The 12,785-nt window shown below is 30.5% G+C and overlaps 2 protein-coding genes across 2 annotated transcripts in view; one reads left to right on the top strand and one right to left on the bottom strand.

Moving 5' to 3' along the window:
* LOC145745883 (uncharacterized) overlaps positions 1 to 3,548 on the bottom strand; it is a 61,230-nt gene extending 57,682 nt beyond the window's left edge. The window contains exons 1-8 of the mRNA XM_082564063.1: positions 3,415 to 3,548; positions 2,645 to 2,886; positions 2,289 to 2,503; positions 1,905 to 2,102; positions 1,564 to 1,680; positions 1,253 to 1,379; positions 724 to 885; positions 173 to 331 (exon numbers count right to left, since the gene is read on the bottom strand). Of these exons, the coding sequence (XP_082420189.1) occupies positions 173 to 331; positions 724 to 885; positions 1,253 to 1,379; positions 1,564 to 1,680; positions 1,905 to 2,102; positions 2,289 to 2,503; positions 2,645 to 2,886; positions 3,415 to 3,548 (1,354 nt within the window). The remainder of the gene's footprint in view (positions 1 to 172; positions 332 to 723; positions 886 to 1,252; positions 1,380 to 1,563; positions 1,681 to 1,904; positions 2,103 to 2,288; positions 2,504 to 2,644; positions 2,887 to 3,414) is intronic.
* Positions 3,549 to 6,699: 3,151 nt separating this feature from the next.
* Positions 6,700 to 12,559, top strand: LOC145744902 (uncharacterized). Its single transcript, XM_082562869.1, has 11 exons — positions 6,700 to 6,991; positions 7,182 to 7,395; positions 7,632 to 7,839; positions 8,078 to 8,201; positions 8,346 to 8,521; positions 8,845 to 9,046; positions 9,197 to 9,378; positions 9,559 to 9,596; positions 9,700 to 9,853; positions 10,043 to 10,102; positions 10,203 to 12,559. Exons 1-11 carry the CDS (start codon positions 6,797 to 6,799, stop codon positions 12,094 to 12,096), a joined length of 3,447 nt encoding a protein of 1,148 aa, XP_082418995.1. The 5' UTR covers positions 6,700 to 6,796; the 3' UTR covers positions 12,097 to 12,559.
* Positions 12,560 to 12,785: the final 226 nt, after the last annotated feature.

Genomic DNA, 12,785 nt, shown 5'->3' on the forward strand with positions numbered 1-12,785 from the left:
TAGAATTCGGAAAAAAATTAATAAAAATAAAGTTTCAAAAAAAAAACTCCAAAAAAAGTTTTCAGTTTTCTAAACCCTTTTTCTTGCATGTTTTGTGGGCATCTAAAACAGTTCAACAATTAAATTATTATAAGTAGTTTTATCCATTAAAAATGATAAAACGAAAACCTACTCCTGGATGAGTCTCCTCTCATTTCATGACCAACATTGCAAGAATATTTCATTTCACTTTGATAAGTTTTGGACGAATACTTAGCTACGCCATTGTCTATTTGTTCAGGATCATCACACTCTATAATGTTACAGTGAGGTCCTGTGTCTGACCACTCGCCTAAAGTTGTTTTTAATTATTAAAAATCGTTTTATTTGATTTTAATATTTATTTATTTAAAATCAGTTTAAATATCTTTGTTTGAATACTTTTATTGAACTTAATCAAGGGGGTATGTGGAATAAATCCTTACTTAAAAACTTCACAAAAATGGCAAAAATTTTTAACAATCACATAGTTATGTTAAGTATTCTTATCACTGAGGACAATGTTTAAGGAAATTAAAAAAATAAAAATAATTATACAAATACATAACAGTGTACACTAAACCTTTTACATTTAGTATAGTATTAGTTTACCAGGAAATTTGTTGTTAAAATAAGATATTAACGCGTCTCATTTTAATTTTGCAGCTTTTCAAAATTAAATTGTGAAAAATAATAACTACTTACTGGTACTCAAACATGTTCTTTGGTTGGGTCCTTCCAACACATAACCAGTGATACAGGAAAAATGAACAACACCATTAAGTTTAAAATTCATTCCCGTTATTTCGCCATGTTGTAGCACGCCAGGAGATCCACAATTAATTTCCGTACATTCCACTCCATTTCCTAAGATAACATTTTTTATTTTAAATTAATTTTTCGTTTCTTATGTAAAAGTATCTATCTGATTTTTTTCTTATATAAATTCTATTTAATAAGTGAATTTTTCTGAAATCATTTTGACTCTATATTTTTAAAACAGGTATCATAAAAATACTCCTTTAATATACTATACAACAAATGGTTGCCACCAATTCAATAAGTGTCAAAATCAAATACTTATTTTTTTCTTGGATAAAAAAGATAAATTTTTGTTTTTTATAATAAATGCAAGAGTATAATGACTAAGCTACCTTATGTTTTAACTAACATAAATTTCTTAAAATTATCCAAAATTATGCCTAATTTAAAACTAATAGAAAAAATTTATCACCTGCAAAACCGAACACACATTTACATGTATAACTTCCATCATTGTTCTTACAGACTGCCCTAGAATGGCAAGGATTATTAGCGCATTCATCAATGTCATGACACAAGGGAGCAGCAGAGGACCATGTCTTAAAAATGTTAAGTATTGGATTTATATTTAATATGGTGAATTTTAATTTAGGAATAAAAAAAATTAAATTTTTTTAAAAAACTTGTTTTTAATTACTCTTTGTCTTAACATTCCCTTTTAGACAAAAAAATGATAAATTGTTTTGTTATATAAAATAATTCTACTATAAATATTTAAATTACCTCATCTGCTAAACATCTAATCGAACCTGATCCAATTCTATTATACCCAACATTACATACATATGAAACAGTATCATTGAACATATGACCATTTCCAATTGCTTGTCCATAAGCTATCTAAAAATCAGTAACTAAATTAAATTAACAATAACTACTAGTTAGAAACAGAAAATGTTGTAGCATCTTAAGATAGAAATATATTTTTAATCAACATAACAGTTAAAACAATATATCTAACCAGTAAATAAAAAACAAAATTGTTTAGAAATAATTTGCATTAAGTCTACACAGTATCATTAAAAAAAATCTAAATAATGTCAACCATATTTAATTATTTATACTTGTTGAAATGGTGGGCATTCTCTTCTTTGGCAGAAAAACAACTGAGATGGATTTTTGCGATCTATTCCCCTATATCTCCATAATCCCATGTTTCCACATTTGAGTAATGCACTTCCCCGTATATGTCTACTGTTCGATCCTACCCTTACCCTCAAGTTAAATCCATTCTCACAAGATAGCCAATTTGTGTAATTATTCTAAAATACAGTAAGATAGTATTTTTTATCCTTGATGAAAAAGGACTTCAGAGCTCTACAGCATTAAAAAGGTGAGAATCGAGCCAAAGACCTTATGTAGTGCAGCCATGTGTTATAAGTTTTGTAACCACTACAGAACGCTGCTAACCATAATATCAAAAATTCAATAAAAAAAAACTCACAAACCTGTTTTCGAATCTGAAGATTATTGTTTTCAATTAATTCAAAGCAAGCTTGACAAAAGGTTTGAGGACGAAGTATGACAACATCACCTTTGATACCACTTAAAGTGTCTGGCCATGCTTTCACATTGCCCTGAATGCCAACACAGTTAAGAAACAATTCCGATACTTGAGAAGGAGTCATGGCATAGTTGTACCAATTGAATTGTGTAATTTTGCCTAAACAGGAATTTTAGTTATTCACTGTTTACATTTAAATGTTGTGTAATAAAGAAAATGCCCGAAAATTCTTTTTAATCCTTTTTTTAATATACTCAAAAATTTAATAAACCAAAAACACCACCAAAGTTAAAATCTTACCGATAAATTCTTGGGAAGAAGAAAAACAACCTCCCAAACAATCCTGCTCCTGACCAATCACCATGATCCCACCTCCTTGAATTCTCGATCCCGCCTCTAATCCAGATCCACTAGCCTCTAGTACTCGATTCACATAGATCTTCCATTCTCCACCCTCACTACTCCAAGTGACTACTAGGTGATACCACTGTCCATCGTTAAGTTTCCGTGCATCAGTAACCACTGCCTCACCATTAACATATCTGAATAAAATATTTTTAAATAATTATTATTATTACCAAGTCAGAACCCGCACTTTATGGTAGGCATTTTGATTGTAATAAAACGGTATTAACTCTAAACTAAATAAGCTTCATTATACATAGATTCCAATTCAACTTAATTAAAAAAAGTAAGTGGCCACAAAGTACATTTATAACAACAACAAATTAACTGAACATTCATTTGAAATTAAAATGGGTTTTAAATGTATTATAGTTATAGGAAAAAAATTTCTTGATAGAAATCTAAAAATTTACCGGAATTTAAAATTACAATAACCTTTTACTTTGTGTTAATTGTAAATTAATGTTGGTCAATTTAAAATGCCAATAAAAAAATTCCAACTTTAAGCATAAATATCAGTTGACATTTAGGTACTACCTAATTCCCATATGATTTCACCCGCACAATGTCAATATAGGCAGTTTTTACCACCTTTTTTTGCAAATCTACATAACAGGAAAAAACAAGACTTTAGAAATGTACACAAATTGGAAAAAAATTCTTACAAAGTTAAAGCTTCTAAGTTGGTGAGAGTAAAAATATCAGCCAATCTTCCATTTCCGATTGCATAAGAAAATGGAGTCCCTTCTGTTTCATTATTGTTAGATTGCATGAAGAAAGCAACAGTTGTTTCAGTCATGTTTCCTATGCCTTCCATTAAATGTACATGCTGATATGTGTTGGGCCGAGAAAAGGATAAGTCAAAATCAGGATATAACTCTGAATTATTTAAAAACAAAAATAAAATCTGATTGGTGTTACCAATAACATAATTAAAAAATATAAATAATCAAAAAACATAAATAAGCCTTACTTAATAAATGTTTTAAATATTTTGAAAACTGTTAAAATACTATGCAAAAAAACTATAAAAAGTAGGGTTATGAACTCAAAGTTCTGAATCTGATTTCTACTAATGTTTTGGTTTCGTAGTTTACATTACTTTTTTAATAAATCATAATAAATTTAGAAACTAGCAGCATGGTGTAGTGGTAAGAACACTTGCTACACCACACATGAGGATGCGGGTTAAATCTCCACTGATCTCATGCTGTAGCGCCCTTGAGTGAGGTGCTATAAACGGTATTAACTCTGCTGAGCCAGCACTTAATCAGCAGCATAATTACCGGGCAATTATAATCTATAATATTCCAAACTGCCACAGGCAATTCGAAACTGAGTCGGAGTAACTACTGTTACTCTATGTTTAAGTCGCGCATTCGACTTTCCAACATCAAGGATAAAGATATATATATACAAAAAAAAAATTAAAAGGTTTTATTTTAATCCTAAATTTATACTTGTTTCGCAATTTTTTCCATTGAAAGTAGGTGGGCAAACACAATGAAAATCAGCAACCAAATCTTGACAAGTTGCTCCATTGCTACATGGTTGTTGTGCACAATCATCAATATTTTTCGAACAAGTGGTTCCTGCAAACCCAGTTGCACAATGACACCTAAGCACATAAAACAATGTTACTCATTTTTAATGTTTTTTTTATAAATCATAGAAATGTAATGTTAAAAAATAATTTAATTGGATCAGAAAATATACCAACTGTACTAACCAGCTAGCAAACCTATAAAACCATTCTACAGAGTTATCATAAAAATTAGATATTTATTAGTGAATTTTTTGCCTTTTAACCCAGCCCAACTTACCAGCATTCTTGATTGCAAATTTATTAGTTCTTTTTTAATCTCGCAAAATGCAATATAAAATATAATTAATTTGGTAAAATATAACATGAACACGTGCGAAAAAAACAAGTTCTAACTATTTACAAATAAATTAGGGGAATTCCCGTAACAAGGAATCTTAGTGGTCTTTTGTGAAAATAAAAAAGTAAAAACATAACGAGTTTTGTTGTTAGGTTTCAATATTCTATATCATAACAAAAATGTAATATTATTTTTTTAAATTGCTACAATTACAAAATCTACAACACTGGAAAAGTTATGCCAACTTAACCGCAATCTTTATTTTATACCTCGATGAATTTGCAGTTTTTTGATATAAATATTATTCACTGTTTTATTTATAGATTGCCAAAAAATAGTTTGACTTACGTGAACGAATCTATTCCATCTTCACATGTACCACCGTTACTGCACGGATTCGAGGCACAATCGTTAATATTTACACCACAATGTATTCCGGTGAAACCAGGAGCGCATGTGCACTCAAATTTGCCTATAAGATCATGGCAAGTTCCAAAATTCTGACAAAGATTTGGATCACATTCGTTAATGTCAACTTCACACAAGTTTCCTGGGTAAAAAGCATTATTTTTTGTTATTCAATTAATAATAATTTTAACATTGGTTTGCATCTAATAAATTATAGTTTTTAAATATTTAGCACCATTTTGGAAGTGGGCTTAAGCATTGCCTTATGCAATTAACTTGATTTTGCGGTTTTTAACTGCTAAGTTTTATTTATTTATTATTTTGGTAAAAAATTTTAGATGTTCAAATCAATTTATGTAGTAATTGACCAATATACCTGCATAGCCTTGAATGCAGTCGCAATGAAATTTCGCAAGAAGATCAGTACAAGTAGCGTTGTTACGACAAGGTACTGGTTCACATTCGTTTATATCGGTTTCACACCTTAAACCAGTAAAACCAGGAAGACAAATGCATCTAAAATAAAACAAATTATAAAAATAAAGACATGAAAAACCGTTTGTGCAGTTTCCACTTTGTGTGTGCTTCAAGAATGTTAATTTGTAAGAATTACGTAGGCGTACTTGTAATGATTGATGTTATCAATACAACTTCCTCCATTCATGCAAGGCCCGTTTGCACATTCATCTATGTCGATTCCACAGTTGATACCTGTTATTAAATTGATTATGCCAAACTTTTCATTTAATTTGCCAAAATATTTTACGTTGTTATGTTATTTACCAGTGTATCCTGGAGTGCATGTGCAATGATAGCTTGCTCCGTCCGTTGAGCAGTTTGAATTGTGTAAACACGGATCTATAAAATAAATTTTGTAACAGGCTATAAACTACAATGTTAAACCTAATCTGCTTAAGTATACTATCTGACTACCCTATAAATATCAACTAAGTTGTTTCGTATCTTGCCAATAAATACACGACAAAAGACATTATGAACAAAAATTACAAATATTTAAAAAATTATCGACCTTTAAAACATTCACTGTATGAAAGACTTGAAAGTTGCGAAGTGTCACTGTCTGTTATTTGATCTCTAGCAAGACCTAATGTTGTAAAGGAACCTGTAATAATAATGTAATATGATAATAAAAAAGTTTGCACTGTTTCACCAGTTTTAAGTTTCTACTCGAATTAATTAAAACAAGTAAACTATTTTTAATAATTTTTTTTGTTAACAATAAATTAAGAAGTGTCATTTATTTTTGGGTAACATTGATTAACTAGTTACGCCTATTTTTGTTGTGGCAATTATTTGACACACACATCATCTCGCATTGTAATCCAAGTCAATTATTTCCCTTTTAACCGATTAAGCGCAGAAAAATGTCAACTAGGAAAGATTGCTACAAACTTCAGAGCGGAAGTCATCGAGTTTGTTTTTTTGCGTTTTGTTAAACAATTTCATCAAGACCCACAAACGCGCAAAGAGTTTGTAAAGAAAAAAAGTTGAAAGATGACTTTTTAGAAAGAATATATTTTAGAGAAATTGATTTACACCTTATCTGTGAATATTAGAAAGAGTCATTTAAGATTTTTTTAAAAGATAATTTTCATTATTTTAAAACATTAAATTTTAATATCTGTTTTATTAGGCTTTTGAGTAAAGGGAAATTTATAAGTAAAAATCTATCTAAAAACAATACAGGTGGAAATTTATACTTTTAAAAATATAATATTATCAAAGTCTCTCTGCTATGTTTTTCAAAATTATTTTGTTATTGATTGGGTTTATTTTGACGACGTGTGCTACCTACGATATAAACTGCTCTCAAAATTGTACTTGTACTGGAGAAACTGTACACTGTTCAAATCGACAACTACAAAAATTTCCAATAAAATTACCGTCTTATACAACTCATCTATTTATTGAAAACAACTCTATCTCAACAGTAAGTCATTGTTTTATGTTAATCGGTATAAATAATATGTTAAAGTTAAAAAACTTAGACTTAAATTTATATATTTAACTTTTATCCCGTTTGCATATCAATAAACAAGCATTTTTCTACAACACAGATAGATATGTTTACTATAAGTTCTGTGATAAACAAATGTTATTAATTACATGTTTTTTTGTAGATTTATAGAAGTGTTTTTAGAAATCAAAAGCGCCTACATACTTTACTTTTACAAAATAATAAAATAATAAGCCTTCTGCCCAATACATTTGAAGGCTTAATCTCTCTACGATTTTTGGATCTAGGCAATAATCGATTAAAATCAATAACAAGGGATGCATTCTCCTTTCTTAAAAATCTGACATTCCTAAATTTATCTGGAAATAAAATCTTTAGTACGTTTTTGTATTCAAAAAATGAAAAAATTAGGAAAAATACCACTTTGCTAATATTTTTTTAAATTTTTTTTTTAAATTAATTATTTTATTTATTTATTTTGTATATTTAATAACTTTGGTAAGCTTTATGAGGACTTACTTTTAAAAATTTAAATACCTAACTAAACAATAAAAAAATGTTTTTTGATAATGTTATAATCTAATCTAAAAAATATAATAATATTTCTTTAAAGGATTTTCGCCTCATGCATTTGACAATCTTCTATCGTTAAGAGAACTGGAACTTTCTCATAATGAAATTTTAAATGTTCCTTACGTTGCGTTTAGACAACTTACTAAGCTTGTTTTTTTACGGCTTGATTTCAACAAGCTTACTTATCTTCCAAATAATGTTTTTGGAAAACTTAAATCTCTGACATACCTTGATTTAAGTTATAACAAGTAAGTTAGAATAACCCAATGTATGTTACAGAGAGTTGCAACAACAATTTTGTACTTCGTTTTTTTTTAACTTAATTTTACAAATAAAGATTTAGTTTTATAATATGTTTAAAACAACATCGAAAATTTTACACCTCTATATTAAACAAGTTGGCATTAAACGGCAAAAACTAAACAGTAAGCTTGTTATGATTGTTAAATCAAAGATTAATAAAATTGTTTTTTTATTTATTTTAAGATTGCAGCAAATAACACCATCATCTCTGAAAGGTTTAACAAACTTAAAACAACTTTATTTAAGTAACAACAAGATCAAAGCAATCGATTCACAGTTTCCTTATCCAGCCAAACTGTGCTCTGAAGTAATTATAATCAAGTGTTAATACAATTTGTGTGTTTAATTTTAAATGTAAAAAGTCTCCTTATATATATATTGTTAATGTTTTACACGATTTATGTAATCTGTATATTGGTTTTTATAATTATAAACTTTAAAAATTTTCCAGCTGTTTGGAAAAACAATGATTCCTGCAATTGATACAATCAGCACCGGAACGTTTTATAAACTCAAATCGCTGGAAAAACTGGATTTAAGAAAAAATTTACTATCAACAGTCAATTATTTTTCATTTTCATCATTGCCTTACTTGCATGATGTATATCTTGAATATAATAAATGGAGGTAAACATTATACATCAAACCAACCCACAAAAATTACATTTAAAAAAAAGTTATGTCAAAATTAACAAAACAAATTAATATAATTCAATTAAACATAAGATTAGTATCACAAAAAAACAAAACTGTGTTAATCACAAAACCTGTTAAAATTTAAAAAAAATTACATTTACTAATTTTAACACAGTTTAAAAAATAATTTTAAATGCAAAACCACTACCACCAATATTACCACACAGTACCAAAATTTGCCTTTAAAATATTAGTTCCCAGGTACTTGCATTTTAATCCGTCTGGATTTGGTTTAACCACGACTCTTTATTAAGATGCGATTGCTTCCTAAAATGGACGATTACTCGTCTGCGTGAAGCTAAGGGCCGACTGGAACCCACTACTGAGCCATTATATTGCTGGGAACCGGAAAATCTGCGCAAAGTTTCTTTGGAAGATCTGACCATGGATGACTTAAGCGAGCCAATTAAAGAGGAGCAACCGACTATGCCAAATATTGTTTACGTCACCCCAAAGGTAAAAAATAGTAAAAATTGATTTTTAGGTTGTTTTACATCAATCTTAATTTTTTAATTTGTTGTTTTCGCAAATAGGTTGTAAAAAACAGGACACTGTCTCGCGTTGTTGACAAAATTTAATTAAAAATAAACCTCGATTAAATCATAGACAGGAATTAAAGTCGCAAATACCCAATCCCATGCAACACTTAACCTTACCTCGACCCTACCTGGGCTTGCCTACTTAACAATTTCTGCCAACCCGACAACTCGGAGCCTAATCGTTCAAAAATTTCCGGTCGTGACGTCACAGCAAGATGGCGTCGTACGAACAAAGTTATTCAATAACAGGTATCTTTTTAGGGTTTGAATAATAATAAAGTTTTTCATATAATATCTTGTTTTAAAATTTTTGCGTAACTGTACTATGTAAGAACAAATAAAAAAAAAACTTTTTTTTTTATCTACTTCAATTTTTTTTTTAATACGTTTTTTATGTAAAAAAATTGACTAAAAATTTTTTTTGTGTAGAAAATATAAAAAAGAATCAGGTCAAGAAGGAAATCCAGGTAATTGTTTTGCAAAATGAATAATGTTGTGTAAATGTTTAATAGTTTTTTTTAATGTAATTTAAACTCGTAAGTTAACCTCACTTTAATTTTATTTTTTCAGACTCCGAAAAAAATTTAAACCGATCTTCAACCAACCAAAATGACGTCATCCTTTGGATTCCGGTCGGTGCCATGTTTATGGTTGTATTTCTGGTGGCTATTTGTGGAGCCTTAGCTCTTAACACTCAGGTCAAAACTACAGCTGCAATATGTTGGTAAGTCAAGCAAGTTTGACCTTATAAGCATTTTCTATAAAAGTTAATACTAATTCTAAAAGAAAATTTTTGGTTTTGTGGTTTGATTTAAAAGAAAATGTTAAATTTAAGATTGCGGTAAAGTCTTTTTAAACCTATGCATTTAAATAAAGTATTTTCAAAAATAAATTATGTAAGAACGTTCCACAGGTGTTGCCCAAGAAAAAAGAGAAGAAATCGACATTCACATTCAGCTTCAGATTCCAACAGGTTGGAATGCATCAAGTTGTGGTTAAAAAATTGTAAAAAAAATTTGTTCCAGTTATATTTTAAATTCTGCTGTAAATACTGGAATTTTATATTTTTACAGATCTGTTAGCAATTATCCACTTCTTTATGAGAACCCGCTGGCAAGAAGACCGTTGCCACGGCAACCAACAAACCTCGCCAATCGGACATATCGGCCAGCTATTATTTCAGAAAGTGGTGACATTAGATGGACATGTGGTGGATCTTTTGGAATCGGTGATGTCAGTAACGAGGTCCGAGAGAATGATCGACCACCTGGTGTGCCACCTAGAAACCAGGGGCCTAGCTGGGTACAAAACAATAACAATTTGGCCTCGTTCTCTAACGGACAAAACAAAAATTCGGTAAGCTTTGTGGACAAAGGCCAGGCAGTTGTGCGCGTAGCAGGAAACCCACAAGTTGCTACTATGACGTCACACAGGGGGACAATCGAAGAACACGAAACAACAAGTTCCGTAGCTTGTTTGTTTAAAACACCAAGAGAAAAATTAAAGCGAATCAAAACCAAACCAAAGAAATCTGTAAATCAGGCGATAATGAGAACCAATGGAATTTATGGACAATGCATTATGGGATCAGCACCTAGGAGATCCAGAATAAGCGAATCCGTTAGATATGATAATCGCCAAGCCGAATTTTACCGAAAAGGAATAAGAAGATACGAATCAGCACGAATTCCAACCAATGTTAATGAATTAAGAGACAAAAAAACATTGTTACCTTCACAAGACATTACATTTGAGTTTCCATCCCCACCTCCCGTTTCAACATCGTCCAACTCAAGTCAGGAAGATTCCTCCAATCTATCTGAAACATCATTTGAATTCACAGTACCATCAACAACGAAATTGTTAAAAACCGAAGAATTAAAATTATCAAAGTCGCAATACGAAACGCCTGGAGGTTCCCCTGGTCATTCTAAGATTTCTACTGAAGAAAATACAAATCCAGATGGACAAGGTGCAAACCAGGTGTATTCTTACAAAACAAGAGAAGTAGATTACAAAGCCCACGTAAAGTCGACAAATAGCAAAGAAAATTCAAACAAGAAAGAAAGGTGTTCCAAAAAAGATAGTTCTGATTCAATGTTTGTTTCCGTTGAAAGTTCGGAAAACGTGTGCAACATTAGCGATGAAACTAGCGATGACTCACTTGACTTTGAAAGAAACGAAAATAACTTTGCGTCACAAGATGGCGACATTGCTTACGAAAGACTCAATTATTTTAAGTACTTGCAAAGCGAAATAGATTCAAGAGCACGTGATGAAGTGATTTATCGTAGGAGTAGAACTTCGTGTGTCGACAACTGGCGACGGTCAGCCGAACTTAACCGACGATCAATGCCTTACAGGTCTTTGTATGATATCCTAGATAGGCGAGAAACTAGAAGATATTTTAAGGGTTCCAACGATATAAACTTTTCAACTTCTAACGATTACTTACGCGGTTTACAAAGAGGAAGGGGATCAATGTCTGATCTTTACGGAAGACACAGGTTGTCGGTATTAGATCTGTCCCTTTCTGATTCAGAGGATTCATTACTGGACGATATTCCACAACGTGCCAGTGAACAAAGTACATGTAATCGTACATTGTCATCGGGGTCTAATAAAACAGCCATCAACACTAACTCAGAATCGAACACGGCGTTGCGTTTATCCGATTTTGAAAATACAAACTTGAGTAAAGATGAATCCCCATTTTTAAACTTGAAAAATGAAGAACAGGACTTTCTTAAAATATTCATGGAGGAAAATAAAACATATCAAGCTCTTGACCGTTTCTACTCTGAACTTTTTCCCGAAAAGTTCGGTCAAGAAGAAGCAGGTAACGACAAGCTTACTAAAAAACAAATTTCTAATAACCATAAACGAAGGTGTTACTTTGATGCGGTGGAATCTTCAAATGACGACGTTTCGACAGATATCGAAATTATTGATTCGGGAAATATGTGATTTCGCTGCTACCGAAGCATTATTCATATATCAGAATAAAACCATTAGTCTTGTTTTGCCGCGTTGTTTTTTAGAATATGTGTTTTTTATATTTTTTAAATATTAAGTTTTATTTATTTTACTTGCCATTTACATGTTAAAAATCTAATGAACATAAGACATTGCGTCTCGTATGAGGATTTTAAAAGCTCGCCCTTTTCGATTTTCGCAATCTATTTTTTCTGATTTTTAACGATTTCTCTGCTTTTTATATTATGTGAAACTTTCATTTTTTACCTTTTAAATTAAAATATTTCTTCAATGTCCTATAAGTAGCACTTTTGTTAAATAACTAAATAAAAATCTGAAAACTAGGTTTTTAAATTTTTTATAAATTTTCAAAACCACTCATACATTAATCAATTATTTTTACCTTTGCAATCTTTTATTGTTGTCGAGTTTTTTCCAGTAGTTTTTAATCCGGTTGGGCAATTAAAACAAGACTGTAAACCAGAGTTAAATTGAAACGTGTTTGCTGGACACGGAACACATGGGGTATTTCCCGATCTTGATACAAATCCGGGCTTGCAAAGCTCTGTTTTTAATTTAAAAAAAGAGATTTAGAATAAGGTTCACTGCTGACCTAAGCAAAGCACTTCGCACAAAATTTGTGTTTTAGCTTACTTTTTACCACAAACGTATATTTCTTT

The sequence above is a fragment of the Corella eumyota genome, chromosome 3 (assembly GCF_963082875.1).
Source record: "Corella eumyota chromosome 3, kaCorEumy4.1, whole genome shotgun sequence".
Classification (NCBI taxonomy): Eukaryota; Metazoa; Chordata; class Ascidiacea; order Phlebobranchia; family Corellidae; genus Corella; species Corella eumyota.

Bases quoted from the DNA above. Each gene is read 5' to 3' on its own strand.
- LOC145744902 (XM_082562869.1), top strand. From the start codon at position 6,797: ATGTTTTTCAAAATTATTTTGTTATTGATTGGGTTTATTTTGACGACG. The intron at 8,522-8,844 runs GTAAACATTATA...CTCTTTATTAAG, and splicing joins CTTGAATATAATAAATGGAG to ATGCGATTGCTTCCTAAAAT. The intron at 9,379-9,558 runs GTATCTTTTTAG...TTTTTTGTGTAG, and splicing joins ACAAAGTTATTCAATAACAG to AAAATATAAAAAAGAATCAG.